The sequence below is a fragment of the Pantherophis guttatus genome, chromosome 4 (assembly GCF_059756535.1).
Source record: "Pantherophis guttatus breed Tessera chromosome 4, ASM5975653v1, whole genome shotgun sequence".
Lineage (NCBI taxonomy): Eukaryota > Metazoa > Chordata > Lepidosauria > Squamata > Colubridae > Pantherophis > Pantherophis guttatus.
In genome coordinates, this window is record NC_142066.1 from 27,752,704 (window position 1) to 27,768,868 (window position 16,165).

Genomic DNA, 16,165 nt, shown 5'->3' on the forward strand with positions numbered 1-16,165 from the left:
AAAAAATGCTTTTAAAAGGCTCTGATGATCCCAGCTGAGCCGCACGCTCATCAGAGGCGCTTTTTTTTTTTTTTACTTTTAAAAGCATTTTTTCGGCCAAAGAAGTTGTAGAAAAAATGCTTTAAAAAAAAAAAAACAGCCTCTGATGATCGCATGGCTCAGCTGGGCATGGGGGGGTGGGGGGGCAGGGATTTTTGCTACTGGTTCTCCGAACCACCTGCCACCATTGCTACCGGATCCGGTGATCCGGTCTGAACCGGGAGCATTTCACCCCTGCTACTGACAATCTTTCACCCTATTGTGCTCTCATCCATTTTTGTGACTGCTTTTAAAAATGGTAAAATGCAGTAACAGGGTCAGTCTGTATTGGCCAGGCTAGCCAAATGTTCAGCAAAGAAAATATGCAGGTGGAAAACCACAATTAGGGGCTTGTTGTAATGCTGCCATGCCGCACAGGAGGCAATTAGAGGATAAAGCCAATAAAAGAGATCTTTGCTAAATGAATAGGCGAGGAGGGTTTTAGTCAGTGGTGGGTTGCCCCCGATCACACCGGTTCTATAGAACCGGTAGTAAAACCAGCGGGAAGCCCCGCCCACCGACCCTGACATCAACAAAACACTTCGCGCACATGCGCACGGCCCCACTGTGAATCGGTAGTAAAGGTAAGTAGAACCCACCCCTGGCTTTAGTCATTAGAGGGCCATTTTGTCTGACAGAGCCATGATGTGCAACGTCTCTTTTAAGGTTGTGTCCATTGGATTGCAGACAAGCAATGACTTAGTGGAGCTAAAAATTAATAGTGTAGATTGTAGAAGCAGCCTCAATGCTCTTCTTGAGAATGCCCTCTTAGTTTCCTGCCAGGCACAAAGCAGGAGTGAAATCCAGCAGGTTCTGACAGGTTCTGGAGAACCAGTAGCGGAAATTTTGAGTAGTTTAGAGAAACGGCAAATACCACCTCTGGCTGGCCCCAGAGTGGGAATGGGGGGAATGGGGATTTTGCAATATCCTTTCCCCAGGAGTGGGGTGGGAATGGGGATTTTGCAGTATCCTTCCCCTGCCACGCCCACCAAGCCACACCACACCCACCAAGTCACGCCCATAGAACCGGTACTAAAAAAAATTTGGATTTCACCACTGGCACAAAGCCCTAATTCACCACTGTTGTTTTAATCTCCATTTCAGATCCGCTCTTCTAGATGAAAAGCGCCACTTGGAGGCAAGAATTGCACAGTTGGAAGAGGAACTGGATGAAGAGCAAAGCAACATGGAACTCATGAATGACCGCTACCGTAAGCTCAGCATGCAGGTAAGGTGGCTGCTTCTAAATTGGTTGAATTTGGACTGTTAAATACAGCCAATACTGAAACCGCCTTCTGATTTCTCTCTCATTCGGTCCTCCATGCAGGTGGAAACTATCACCACTGAATTGGCAGCGGAGCGCAGCTTTTCTCAGAAAACTGAGAATGCCCGGCAACAGCTGGAGCGCCAGAACAAAGACTTGAGGGCCAAGTTGGGTGAGATGGACTCATCTGTGAAGTCCAAGTACAAGTTGGCCATTGCAACTCTGGAATCCAAGGTGGCCCAGCTAGAAGAACAGCTGGAACAGGAGTCCAGGTGAGGAGATGACAGCATTGAATTCTGGGCTCTGAAGATGGCTTGGTAGAATGATTAGAAAGCCATGAGAATAAGATTCTACATCTCAAGGCTCGGTGCTTTGGAGGGCCAGGTGCCACCCTGAGTATTGTTGGGGTGATGGTGGTGGAATCCAGGGTCTACTGTGGATGAGCTGTTGATTCAGAGTAGTTGGAGCCATGTCGTGTAAATGACTAGGTCTGCAGCTTTCTATTTTCTTCCTCAATTTGTGGTTGGGGGGAGGGAGGGGGCAGTGTTAATTTTTAAAAGTATTGTAAAAAGCCTGTTTTAGGCTGTTTATGCTACCATTATCATATTTTCTGCCTCATGATGGTGACCAGAAACGTCTTAGAAAGGAAAACAGAGACCACATGTTATCCACCCATGTTCTATGTTTTCATTGTATGGTAAAGAATAACACAATTGTCCCAAAGGTGCTTTTTTCAAGAGGCAACTGGGCTTTCTGATTTTTTCTTTGAAGACATTTCGCTTCTCATCCAAGAAGCTTCTTCAGCTCTGACTGGATGGTGGGGAAGAAGCTGAAGAAGTCAGAGCTGAAGAAGTTTCTTGGATGAGAAGCGAAATGTCTTCAAAGGAAAACCAGAAAGTCCAGTTGCCTCTTGAAAAAAGCACTTTCGGGACAACCATGACCTGGATCACTGAGAGTCTCCATAGTCAATAACACACATAGTGTGTATTTGATCCTCCTCCTATATTATAGGGTAGTGTAGTCCAACCTTCGCTACTTTAAGATTGGGAACTTCAACTCCCAGAATCCCCAGCCTACTCTCAAGTCCAAGGTCTTAAAGTTGCCAAGTTAGACACCCCTACAGATCTGTAGAAATACACTCCTGAGTGGTAGCTGGAAGGACAAGGAGGATTCATTGGTTGTATTCATATCGTTGAAATAAGCCCATTTATTTCATTGTAACAGTAAACTTACTTGTGACTCTCTTAAATCCATTTGATTTCAGTGGCTGTGCTCTAGATAATGAATGACTCAGTGTGAGCTCATCCATTCCTTCTTAAATTTCTCTCTCCTTTCCTAGAGAGAGGATGCTGTCAGGAAAACTTGTGAGGAGGGCAGAGAAGAAACTCAAGGAAGTGCTTCTTCAGGTTGACGAAGAAAGGAGAAATGCTGACCAGTATAAAGATCAGGTATGTTGTAGATCTGCTAATAGAATGTTTTTCAAACTTCACCACTTTAAGATATGTGGACTTCCAATTCCCAGAATTCCACAGCCAGCATCTTAAAAGTGGTTGTGTTTGAAAAACCCTGGGCTAACCTATCCTTATTTTTTTCATCCTGGACAGTGGTTCAGGGTTCAACTATTGGAAAGGAATGAAAGAGTAAAAAGGGTAAACTTATTTTTGAAAAGTGCCATGCAAATTATCTGTTTTCCTATCTCCCCCCACCTCCGCCCCAATGCCTTTATTTTGCATGCTTTAAGCATTAAAAATAAAATAACCAAGTAAAAGGTAAAGGTTCCCCTCACACATATGTGCTAGTCGTTCCCGACTCTAGAGGGTGATGCTCATCTCCGTTTCAAAGTCAAAGAGCCAGCACTGTCCGAAGACGTCTCCGTGGTCATGTAGCCGGCATGACTAAACACCAAAGGCGCACGGAACACTGTTACTTTCCCACCAAAGGTGGTCCCTATTTTTCTACTTGCATTTTTGCATTTGTGCTTTTGAACTGCTAGGTTGACAGAAGCTGGGATACTCCGTTACGTGGCACTAGGGATTCAAACTGCTGAACTGCCGACCTTTTGATTGAACTCAGCGTCTTAACCACTGAGCCACCGCGTCCCTGCAAAAAAAAAAAACAAAAAAAAACCCACCAAACTACACCATAAAAAAAAAAGCTAAAACTGTATAGGTAGAGATAAGTCTTGCTAAGAAGCATTCAAAGCAATCCCCAGATGCTTTCTGGGGAATCTTTTCTCATTTTTAAAACTTTTGATATAAAAATGCTGAAGCCCCTTAGTGTTGAACATGCAGAGAATTATGCTGTAAGTTTCTTTATCTCGTGAGCAGAGATTTAGGCTTCCCTTTTGTGGCTGTTTTTGGGCAGGTTGAAAAAGGTCACCTGCGGCTGAAACAGCTGAAGCGTCAGCTGGAGGAGGCGGAAGAAGAGGCCTCGCGGGCCAACGCCAGCCGTCGTCGCATGCAGCGAGAACTTGAGGATGTCACTGAATCAGCAGAATCCATGAATCGCGAAGTCACCAGCCTGCGAAATCGCCTCAGGTGAGTAGCGTCGTATGGTCAGGACTCGGCAGTACAGGTAGTTCTCACTTAACAACGGCAAATCGGACTGGGAATTTATCTTGTAAAGAGCCATGTCACATGTCTGGGGCACTTAACAACGGAAATTCCGGCGCTTCCGGTTGCTGTTATTTAGCAAATCATGGCTGATCATTAAGCAAGGGTGTCATGTGGTTGCCATTAGCAACCTCCTGCCAGCTTCCCCATTGGTTTGCTTGTAGGAAGTCAGCAAAGATGGCTGCAAATGGCGATCACATGACTGCAGGGATACTGCAACTGACCTAAGTGCTTGAACTGGTGTAACTACCATTCATTCAGCACTGTTGCAAGTTTGATTGGTTGCTGAATAAGTGGTCGTTATGCGAGGACCACCTTTAATTGAGTTAAAAAGCAGTATGCTTCTCTAATGTTTTCAGCCCAAACAAATCTAGGAAAGGTTATCTTGCTAATTTCTCTCACATGTGTCTTTTTCTCCCAACATGCTTGTGGACACTGTATATTTTTGTCACTGTTCTTCCTCTTTTCGCTGTGTTCATTATTTCTGCCACCCCTAGTCTATTTGTAAATATGCTACAGCAAGGAATGACAACTTGGTTCTGGCAGATGTTTTGGATTACAAGATCCCACACCATTATGCAAATCCAAACCATCTGGTGGTCACCTACATCTGGACTATAGAATATTAATTCAGTGCCAGAAGAGGAGAGAGAGACAAAGAATGGCTAGGAAATCCTGGGAGCTGTAAGTTTACATCTGGAAGTTGCCCACGTAGGCAAACACTGGTTCACCATGTGGCCTCAACATCTGGTTAAAAAAAAAGAGAAGCTGCATCCAGATGCAGTGTGGCATTTTAATAGGAGAAAAAGCGAGAGCAGGACAGTTTGAGAGCAGCAGCGCTATCAGAGAGTGGAACCATTCGGATAGGATTTTCTGTTTCTGTGTCTACAACAGGAGCGAATTATTTTTTACAGGTAGTCCTCAACTTATGACCAGAATTGAGCCCAAAATTTATGTTGCTAAGTGAGAAATTTGTTAAGTGAGTTTTGCCCCATTGTACGACTTTTCTCACGACATTTGTTAAGTGAATAACTGCAGTTCTTAAATTAGTAACATGGTGGTTAAGTGAATCTGGCTTGTCAGGAGGTCGCAAAAGGGAATCATATGACTCCAGAACTCTGCAACTGTCATAAATGTCAGTCCATTGTCAACCATCCAAATGTAAATCATGAGACCATAGGGATCCTGCAACGGTCATAAGTGTGAAAAATGGTCATATGTCAGTTTTTTCTAGGCCATTGTAACGTTGAACGGTCACTAAGTCAATTTTTGAAGTCGAGGACTACCTGTATTATATTTTCACTTAGTCTGTCTTTCTGGAAGAATTCCATGAACCATGTGGGATGTACAGAATGTTCATAACAGCTTTCTTCAACCTGTTTCTCTCCAGAAATGTTGGAGCTTAGCTTCCATAAATTCTTCCAGTATAGAATTTTAGCTTTCTTGAAAAATTCTACTGAGAATATAAGATCTAAAACAGTGGAGGGCAACTATGGCAACTTTACGACTTTTGGACTTCAGAATTCCTGAGCCAGCCATGTTAAAGTCCACAGTCGTAAATTTGTTATAATTGCCCACCCTGATCTAAAAGGTTTTCTGTTTTATCTATAGAAGGGACAACAAGAGTCATATGCTTATTGTTAGGGAGCCTGAAATATATTTTGATGTGACAGTAGCTTTATATGGATCAGTGGTATGCTGCTGTTTCTCCACGGGGGTTCCTAGAAGTCTGTGAGGTGAGCCATAGTGACTAGATTAAGGTCAATCGCTCAGATTTATCCTCAGCTCTGCTTGATTTGAATTTAGACCTCTCTAAGTCAAATTCAGCACTCTGTATTGGTAACCTGATTCTGGTAGTGCTGGAGATGTAAAGCAAGTACAGGTAGTCCTCAGCTTACGACCAGTCACTTAGCAACTGTTCAAAGTTACAGTGGACCTTGGGGCTACTTATGAGCTGGATTTGAAGTTATGATGGTTGTGTGTGTGTCTCCCCTCCCCCAGTCACATGACCAAAAATTGAACGATTGGCAACACAGACCCATTTACAGCTGTTTGCATGTCCCACAGTCACATGACCATATTTTGCAACAGTTTTACCAAAACCTGACACTTCCGATTTTCGGCAAAATTATGCCCAGAGTGAACTATTGATTTGCTTAATGATCATGTTGCACACTTAATGACTGTGACATTCACTTAATGACTGTGGTGATCCGTTTAACACCTACTGCAAAAAAAAAAAGCCATAAAATCAGGTCAGTCACGTGACTGACCCATTTTATGACTATCAGAACTTACAACCATGATGGGCAGGCTCCATTACGTCAAGGATTACCTGTAAGAATCCCTTGCCCAAAGGTGATTACAGGTATTCATTGACTTGTGACAACAATTGAGCTCAAAATATCCTTTGCTATGCAGGACAGTTTTGCCCATGTTATGATCTTTCCTACCACATTTATTAAGTGAATCACTGCAGTTTTTAAGTTAGTGACATGGTTGTTAAGTGAATCTGGCTTCCCCATAGAACAGGGGTCAGCAACCTGCGGCTCTGGAGCTGCATGTGGCTCTTTCACCCCTCTGCTATGACTTCCTGTCACTCAAAATATGCGTCACAACTGCCAGTGTACGACACCTGGCACACAATTTATTGAGCTTTTCAACACCCGGTAGGCCAACCATGGATAAATCCAAGAAAAGAAAAGTTTCAGAAGAAAACAGAACGTTTAATTCAACTACATATGCTAGTTTTGTGGCCGCTCAAGAAATAGTCAAGCACGAGAAAGGTTTTGTGGCTCCCAGTGCTTTCTTCTCTGTGGGAAACGGGTCCAAATGGCTCTTCAAGTGTTTAAGGTTGCAGACCCCTGCCATAGACTTTGCTTGTCAGAAGGTCACCAAAAAACATGACCTCGGGATACTCAACTATCATAAATACGGGATACTCAACTATTATAAATACATGCCAATTGCCAATTTGATCACGTGACCATGGGGATGCTACAATTGTCATATCACATTTTTTCTTGCCATTGTAACTTCAAACATTCACTAGACGAATGGTTGTAAGTGAAGTGTAATTCCCCTGACGGCAGCCATTTTAAAACCTGATGCTGTGGTGATTCTGCATACCTTATAATCCTTTTCCACAAATCCTGTAGCCGCTTAAGTCTTCAGTCTACCCCCAATTTAAAATCAGTCAATTCTTTATCAAAAGCAGGGGTGTCAAACTCACAGCGTCATTTTGTCACGATGTGACATATTGCGACCAGTGTGTGATGCATCTAGCCCGCAGTTTGACACCCCTGATCTAAAGCAACTATTCTTCTGCCTAAAAACCTGAATTGCCTAGCTCACACCCCTCTTGTTTCATTTTTGATGCTTCTGCTCCTCTTTCAAAGTGGTGTTCTTTCAAGATCATGTGTTCATGTTTGCATCTTTCCTTTTTTTCCTTTCTTCCATTTCATCCTTTTCTCGACTCAACAGCAAGTTAGAACGACGTCAACGGAAGTATGTTTTCACCCTCCCCATGTTCTGCATGTGTTTGTTGTGTATTTTTGAGGTGGGATTGTATATGCGTGGGTGTGCACTTGCAACACAAAAACTCTCCGCTTCCCTGTTTCCAGTTAAAGTTAAAACAGAGTTGACAGCAGACACTCATGATTTGCTGGCTTCCTGTCTTTATTTTATAGCACAAAATGTAGCTGTAGGACACTCCCAATTTATGACTGGAGGAAGGAGTGCTTAATTCTTTCCCTCATGTGAAGAAAATGTCTCATGTAAGACTAATTGTCTAACTACCCTAATCCAGTTTTCTCAGGCTGTGAATGTAGAATCTGGGGGGAGGGGGGGGGAGATCCTTTTTTAATTCAAGAAGAATTGAATTTGGGACTTTCTGTGAGCAAAGTCTGTGCTGTACCACTGAGTTGCAGTCCATAATGTTTGCATGCACATGTATACAACACACACACCCAGATTCACAAACGTGATTAAACCACAACTCTGGAAGATCAAGTGACTTCCTTATGACACTTCCAATATTTTCCAACCTTCTGCTTATTTGCTTTCTGGCCCATTCTTCAAGGAAATGAGAAAGGCATGCATAGATCTTGAATTCGTCTCACACTGCTTTAGCTTCACCGCAACCTAGGAAGAGGGCTGAGTGGTCAGTCTTTATGGCTGAGTTGTGATTTGAACCCAAGTCTTTAGGGTTCTCTTCTGCTCAAGCTGTAAAGTACGCTCCCCCTTATTTTTCCAATGCTAATGCAGCTTGAAGATAGGAACTGGTCAGTGGCACAAAGTTTAAGATTTAATCACTTCCTCCTCCAGTCCTGCTGTACAGATCAGTTTGATTTGTGGGCTTTTTCACTGCTTTCCCCTGTGTTTTTTGCCAGACCCAATATGTCTGCTTTGGCCCTCAGTGAAAACCGCTGGAATGCTTGCTTGATGCATCTGGCAACTTTGAATCCCAGGCCAAAGAATGCTTAAACTGCAGCAGGAAAAGGCAGGGAGAGCTTGCTATCTGTGGGAGCTTCTAGCTGTGTCTAGCTATCCCAGCAAAACTGGGCTGAGATACAAAAACGTTGAGTAGGCTTGTGCTAGCTCTTCTTTGTGGCTTCTCTCTAGTAGCAAGTATCCTTGTGATTGTGGTAAGTGCTGCTTTCCTTTGAACAGCTTCTTTCAGACCCAGCCAAGGGGGTTAATGAATAGAAAGTATTCTGCAATCAAGGACATTTTCTTCCTTTCCCAGAGAACAATGCTTCTCCTTTGGTTTTGCTGCTACCTATCGATAGACATAAGGGACACTGACTGGCTAAGATGCTGAGCTTGTTGATCGAAAGGTCGGCAGTTCAGCGGTTTGAATCCCTAGTGCTGTGTAATGGGGTGAGCTCCCGTTACTTGTCCTAGCTTCTGCCAACCTAGCAGTTCGAAAGCATGTAAACGATGCAAGTAGAAAAATAGGCACCACTTTTGGTGGGAAGGTAACAGCGTTCCGTGCGCCTTTGGCGTTTGGTCATGCCAGCCACATGACCATGGAGACGTCTTCGGACAGCACTGGCTCTTCGGCTTTGAAACGGAGATGAGCACTGCCCCCTAAAGTCGGGAATGACTAGCACATATGTGCAAGGGGAATTTTTACCTTTACCTATCAATAGCCATATCCTCACACAAAGGAGAAAGAAAACATTGGCAATTTGAGAGTTCGGGTTTAAAACATGGGAAAGACTGAGACTGTGGGCTGCCAGTGGCAGTGATATCCTTGGCACCACAGAGGTGGTAACTTTGTCAGCTTTGGACTTTTTTACTAATAACTTTAAAGAACACATTTAAACCTATATGCATTGCTTGAAAGCTGTTTTGATGAGGCTTTTTACATATCAATGCGTGTACATATACCAGTAACATATACTTCAAAAGCATTTTTCTTACATATGGGCATTATCCTAAAATGCATAATATAAAAAACAAAACCCCAAGCCTTATTCATACCGGTATATTTCCATATAAACCAAGTGCAGGTTTAAATCTCTAAGTTGAGATATTGTAATTCACCAAAAAGGGTGTTATATTGAGCAGTGGAGTTTTTTTTTTTTTTTTAATTTGATTTATATGCCGCCCTTCTTCGGAGACTCAGGGCGGCTTACAATGCGTTAAGCAATAGCCTTCATACTTTTGTATATTTATACAAAGTCAGCTTATTGCCCCCACAAACTGGGTCCTCATTTAACCTACCTTTGAAAAGATGGAAGGCTGAGTCAACCTTGAGCCTGGCGAGATTCGAACCTGCAGTAATTGCAGGCAGCTCGTCTTAATAACAGGGTGCTTTAGACCACTGTACTACCAAGGCTCAAGAAGTTGCTATCCTTCCCCTCACACACCAGTTTTAAAAATACACAGAACACATCCTCTCTTATATTCTTATGTATTGTAGGGTCTTTGGTGCTCTCTGAGCTTGGCTGTTTTCTTGCAGATGTTTCATTACCAAACTAGGTAACATCATCAGTGGGATTTGTTCTCATTTTATATACTAATAGTTTACCCTGTCAATGTTGATGGGAATGGTCTAGGTCAGGGGTCGGCAACCTGCGGCTCCGGAGCCACAAGCGGCTCTTTGGGCCCTCTGCCGCTGCTCCCTGTCCCATCACTGGTTGGCTCCGCCCCTCACCCCTCTTATTTTTTGGACTCCAGCCCGAAACGGCAGGAAGCGAAGGCTGCCTTACGCGCAAATGTGGCGTGAAGGCAGGTACAGGGCCGCTTCGCTCCTGCACCCTCCTCCCCGCTCCTTCTCTCATGACCCCCTGGCCAGTTGTGGCTGAGCCGGGAGCGTGCGCACGCGCAGGGAGACCCTCCTTAAGCAAGCTGCTTCCCACCCTGCGTGCGCCTTTCCTGAGCTTTGGCGCTTGCTTGAGAAGGGTCTCCCCGTGCGTGCACATGCTCCTGTCTCAGCCAAGCCGGACAGAGGAGAGGGGAGGAGGACGGTCACCTGAAGGGAGGGGGGAGAGAGAGAGAGAGAGACACGCACGCACACACACACATACAGAAAGAGAGAGAGACATAGAGACACACACAGAATGATACATAGGGAGAGGGGGAGAGAGAGAGAGAGAGACAGAGAGAGACAGAGACAGAGACAGAGGGGGGAAAAGAGGGGAAGATAGGGAGAGGGACAGAGACACAGAGATACAGAAAGTGGGGAGATAGGGAGAGAGACATAGAGAATGGTTTTGTGACTGGATAGGCATGGCTAGGGATCATGTAACTAGGTGGGATGAGTGACATTGAGTTGGCCACACCCACCCAGGTTTTGTGGCTTCCTGTGTGTTTTTTTTATGTAGGAAACCGGTCCAAGTGGCTCTTTGAGTGTTTAAGGTTGCTGACTCCTAGTCTTGGTGGTACCCCAATCAAGGAACAGCTAAATAAACTAACAGTAAACAACAGCCCAATAAAGGAATTATCAATACCACTCCCACCAACACTGACAGAGCAAGTCACTAGTTTATAAAATGAGAACAAATTCCTCTCCCTACTAGTACTGATGATGTTACTTACTTTGTAATGAAATGTCTGCGAGAAAACACCCAAGTACACCACAGTTCAATCCTGAGCTACATATATTCTCTTCTGTTGGTATTCCCATGTGTTAATAAATTCTTTCCCCCCTCCCCACCACATTGATTTGGTTGGTGGGGGGGCAGGATACCTAAATGTAATAACAGTGCTAGTCCATTTAATGCTGATTGACAAAGCGTGCTTATATATTTGGTGGCTGCCTGAGCCTTTTCTTAGAAGCTTCTTTCTTAAGACCTCTTAATTACTTAATATTCAACCTGGCACAACATTAGTAATTAATTACCCCTCAGCATTAATCATCTCTCTCTTATGGAAGATAAAGTGATGCCTTAATTACTGGGTTTCTCTTTTTTTCTTATGAAATAGCACAATTTCATATTGAAAAGGGAGAAAAATGAAACTAGTTATTTCATAGACACACACAGACACATATGCACACGCTGTGGACTGAGGAAATTTTTTACCCGTGTATTACTATGTTGAACAGAAAACAGAAGGCAAAAGCTTTGGAAACTTAATTAGTTTTGAGAGCCTCAAAGCCTAAGGAAATATACCATATCTTGCTTGTGGAGACAGCCATTGTGCGCTGATTATGCGATGCAGACAGTGCTGCAGAAATGCTGAATTGTGGAAGTTATCAGAAATCATGTTAGAAACAGAAGTCCAAGCATCCCTGGGTCCCACCAAGACACATGAGTGGAACAGGCTGCCAAATAGAAACCTACGTTGTAGATACAAACCTACATTGCCCTGAACTTTCAGAGAAAATGAAAGAGGCTGACCTTGGTCATGGTGCTCCCTGAATGCAGATGCAGCCAATACGCTCTGCATCTCTTTGGTGTCTGCCCTGCTTTAGCAGCCTGATTGGCTGTGGCTTTAAACTGAACAATTGGAGCTGCGTTAAGAGTTTGCACAGATTTGGGGAAATCCTGTAGGCAAAATGCTTTTTAGCTTCTTTAAGCTTGGCAAAAGAAAACAAAATAGACAATAATATATATCACTCCATTAGCTAAGCCAGGACTAGAGAAGGCAAAGTAAGTGAACGCACAATATTTGGGGGGGTTGTCTATTTTGTTTTCTTTTGCCAAATTCAAAGAAGCTAATATATATATATATAATATCTATCTATCTATCTATCTATCTATCTATCTATCTATCTATCTATCTATCTACCTACCTACCTACCTACCTACCTACCTACCTACCTACCCACATATCATAGCTATATATTTATATATAGGGCAAGTCCAGCTTCTAAACAGGATGTTAGCTCAGGTTATGTGTGTTGTGGTAGCTGTGATGTAACGACAACATCTCCCTTTTCTCTGCTGTCCATTTGCAGGCGCACACCTCTAAGCTTCACCAGCCGCACTGTGCGGCAGGTCTTCCGTCTTGACGGCGTCTCGGATGAGGAGACTGAGGACCCCGAGAGTGACTCGCCATCTACCAACCACCAGCCTTCCCAGCCCCCGGTGCCCTCCCAAGGCCAGTCACCGGTACCTGCTGCCGAGGAGCCAGCCCAGACTCAATAAATGGGAAGAGTCAGACTCCCATTGGATGGGGTGGGAGCGGATAGGGGCCCTACCCTTGCACAATGTCTGACATCGCTAAAGAAAAGAAAACACTCCCCCTCCCCCGCTCCCTTCTTCCCACTTGCAATCTTGGATCTCCCAGCAATCTCTTTGTATCCAGCTGCACTTTAATATCAGTCACCCCTGAGGGGTGGAAAATGGGGAGGGGAGGAGAAGGAAAATAGGGGGATGGGGTGGGGGGTGTTGTTTCTGGATTTTCACTCTGCTCTTCTTAATGAAAACCCCCAACTCAAATAGCCATTGTTTTCTCTTGCACCTTTTATTCCCCCCCTCCCCCCGCCCCGACCATTTTCTTCTTCTTTTTCCAACTCTAGTCTGAACGTGCAAAAGATTCCCAGCCCACGGTTAGAGAGGAAACGGGGCAGCCAAGTGGTTCATGGAGACGATGCAGGGTGGGAAAGGAATGGCCCTCTGCCATTGACCTGCAGCTTCTTAGTAAAGTTGCTGGTACTGAGATGCCTTCAGAGACTTTCCACAGAGACATCCCCCTCCCCACACCCCATGCACCACTGAGAGGCAGCTACACTTGGGGTGCCTTTTGCTGCCCCTGATCCCCAACTTCCCTGCTTCATCTCGATCCTAGTTTTGGGCTCCCTGCTCCTGTGGACAGGGTGTGCTGCAGAGCCTTCTCAGGTTCCTTCACTTGGAGGAGGTCCAGATTTGATCATCTCTGCTTCTTCCAGCAGACGTGGCTTGCTGGAGTTAACTTTGACTCTCCATTTGCTGCTAGAACCCGCCCAGGTCTGGGCTAACAGGAGTAAATGAACTGAAAACAGTTCATCTCAGCTTGCCTCCTCTGTTCTGAAGGGGGACTTGGATGCCATCCTCTCTGCATATCATGGCCAGCAGCCAAAGAGCACTTTGATCCGTCACCTCCTCAATCCCTTACTCGTAATATTGCTGAAACTGCTATGGTGGTGATGGGTGATTTAAAAAAAGAAAAGAAAAACCTATGACAATAAAGTTAGGATTTGCAAACCCTGTAGGCAAAATAACCAGGATAACCTCGAAATTATATCCTAGTCTACCCTTCCTCAATTGGAAGACTGCTCATTGTTGGGATGACAGTGCATTTTCGGGAGAGGGGCGAAATCGGGTTGGAGAAGATTCTTATTTTCTTATTTCACCTTGTTTAATTGCATGTGAGTAGACTTTAGATAGCAAGTCCTTGACTTACAGCCATTTGTTTAGTGGCCATTAGAAGTTACAATGGCACTGAAAAAAGTGACTTATGGTCCTCGCACTTACAACCAGTCTTCGCACTTACAACCAGTCCTCACACTTACAACCTTTGCAGCTTCCCCACAGTCATATGATCAGAGTTCAGGTCCTTGGCCACCACTGGCATCTTATTTACAAAGGTTTGCAGCATCCCAGAATCTTGTGATTGCTATTTGCGACCTTCCCAGCTGGTTTCTGACAAAGTCAATGAGAGAAGTTAGATTCACTTAAAGACCGCATGATTCTCTTATCTGCAGTGATTTACTTAACAACTGAGGGGGGAAAAAGGAGCTACTCGCTTAACAACCATCTTGTTTGGCAGTGGAAATTCTGGTCCCAATTTTGATCACAATTCAAGGACTACTTGTATGAAACAAATGTGGGATCTGAACATAAGCATTTGGTAAAAGCTGCAGCAACATCAGAACGACACACACAACATCACTTGCCCTTCTCTGTGGACATCCAGGGTTCCTGCATTAATTGCTTTCCCATCAAAAAGAGAGATAACAAGTAGAGATATAACTTAAAAAGAAACCAGGTTGTGTCTCCACTTCTTTCTTCTGATCTGCATATGCTGCTGCTGTTTCTGTCCCTTGTAAGCTCCTTGTCACAATCATTTACTTTCACACCTGAGGCTATTTTTGATACCTACACAACTCCTTACCAGAATAAAAGTCCAAATTCTCTATCACCGCCACCCCCAAATTCAAACATCAGGATTCACGGTAAGACAGATGGAGTTAAACATTGCATAATTTTAATCCAACAGGGTATTCTTGCATTATAGAGCCGAGATTCGGACCCGATTTGCCAAAAAATAAATTATATGCTTCCTGCTTCCAACACTGTAAAGCTTGATCAATATTTGCATTCCCTTATTTTAGGAATAACAAGTGCCTCACTATGGAGACCTAGTGCTGTTTCGCACCTTCAGTAACTTGTCTCCAATACATAGATAACCGGCATGTGGGGAAAATATGTGTGAAAATGCATGATTAGCGTCTCTTGCAATCCATCTTTGGAAGCATCTGCTGCTTCCATCTAGGAAAACAGTGTCCATTGTATGGAGCAGCCCTTGTCATAAGACGTGGAAGGAAAGTGCATTGAGAGCCCTATGGTTTTGCTCCACTGCAGCTTCTGATTTTAATTCCTTAGCAGTGGTGCACATTCCATGCCACGTTCATTGCACACCCTTTTATTTATTAGGACAAAACTACAGCTGACAAGTTATTGGTAGGCCCCAAATTTGAGACATTGCAATCCAATCCTATGCATGTTTATTCAGAAGCTGGGCTCCCTGCATTAGAAGGGGCTTACTCCAAAGTAAGTGTATAAAATACCAGTTGTGAACCTAATAATAATACCTAGCACTTACATAGCACTTTAGTGTGTTTGAAGGATTTCACTTGGTATAAAGGTTGAACTTAACCTATGATGTGCACCTTTTATAAAGTAGCAGCAAATGGATAGCAAAGGAAAAAAATACAAGTCTAGCTTAGTTCTGCACTTAAGAGTTCACTACTAAGGGTTTGCAAATCTTAGCTTGGACTCATAGTAACTCATCCAGAGGTTTGTGCTTCTCTGGAACTGGCTCTGGAGGTGGGCCTGCCTTCTCTCTCAATATATATATATATATTTATATATATTTTCGGCATGGTAGTTTCTTGTCTTAATTTGTTTTAATTCTTTTTTTTTCCTAACAAAAGTCCCTTCTCCTCTTGAACAACATTGTTTTACTTCAAACCCAGTGGGTTTGCATTTTTTAAAAATATTTTTGTCTCCCCATTCTTTCTTTTTTTTTCTTTGCTGTTTGAATCTGTTTGGAATTTTCTTATCCTAATGTAAAGGGCCATAGCAAATACCCTGCTCTTTTTGTTTTGTTAAAAAAGAAAAAAAAAAGTACTTTCTAAGAAAAAGTATGACTTCTATTAAAAATTCATCTCAGATAACCAGGCTTCTGTGTGTATTTTTATTTGGTTTCTGGTTTTATTTGCAAGGTTGGTATAATGTTTGGTTTATTGTGAAAGATCACAGTGAGGAATTATAGCAGGGGTAAAATCCAGCAGGTTCTGGAGAACCAGTAGCAAAAATTTTGAGTAGTTCGGAGAACCAGCAAATACCACCTCTGGCTGGCCCCAGAGTGGGGTGGGAATGGAGATTTTGCAGTATCCTTCTCCTGCCACAACCACCAAGCTACGCCCACAGAACCGGTAGTAAAAAAAATTGGATTTCATCACTGAATTATAAGATGGAGATTTTTATTGAAAAAATCTGCTTAGTTGTTCCTGTTTTAGTTTAGCCATTGGGTATAATCCAATACTGGAATT

The 16,165-nt window shown here is 43.5% G+C and overlaps 1 protein-coding gene across 8 annotated transcripts in view; it reads left to right on the plus strand.

The window, feature by feature from the left end:
- LOC117666722 (myosin-10-like) overlaps window positions 1-15,787 on the plus strand; it is a 76,683-nt gene extending 60,896 nt beyond the window's left edge. For 3 of the 8 annotated variants that reach the window (XM_087891831.1, XM_087891830.1, XM_087891833.1), the window contains 6 exons: window positions 1,183-1,306; window positions 1,406-1,614; window positions 2,682-2,790; window positions 3,707-3,879; window positions 7,438-7,461; window positions 12,365-13,563. In XM_087891831.1, coding sequence (XP_087747957.1) covers window positions 1,183-1,306; window positions 1,406-1,614; window positions 2,682-2,790; window positions 3,707-3,879; window positions 7,438-7,461; window positions 12,365-12,554 — 829 coding nt within the window. In that variant the 3' untranslated portion in view covers window positions 12,555-13,563. Of the gene's footprint in view, window positions 1-1,182; window positions 1,307-1,405; window positions 1,615-2,681; window positions 2,791-3,706; window positions 3,884-7,437; window positions 7,462-12,364 lie in introns of those variants that run through there. The other 5 variants (XM_087891834.1, XM_087891832.1, XM_087891835.1 and 2 more) reach the window with 3 other exon arrangements.
- Window positions 15,788-16,165: the final 378 nt, after the last annotated feature.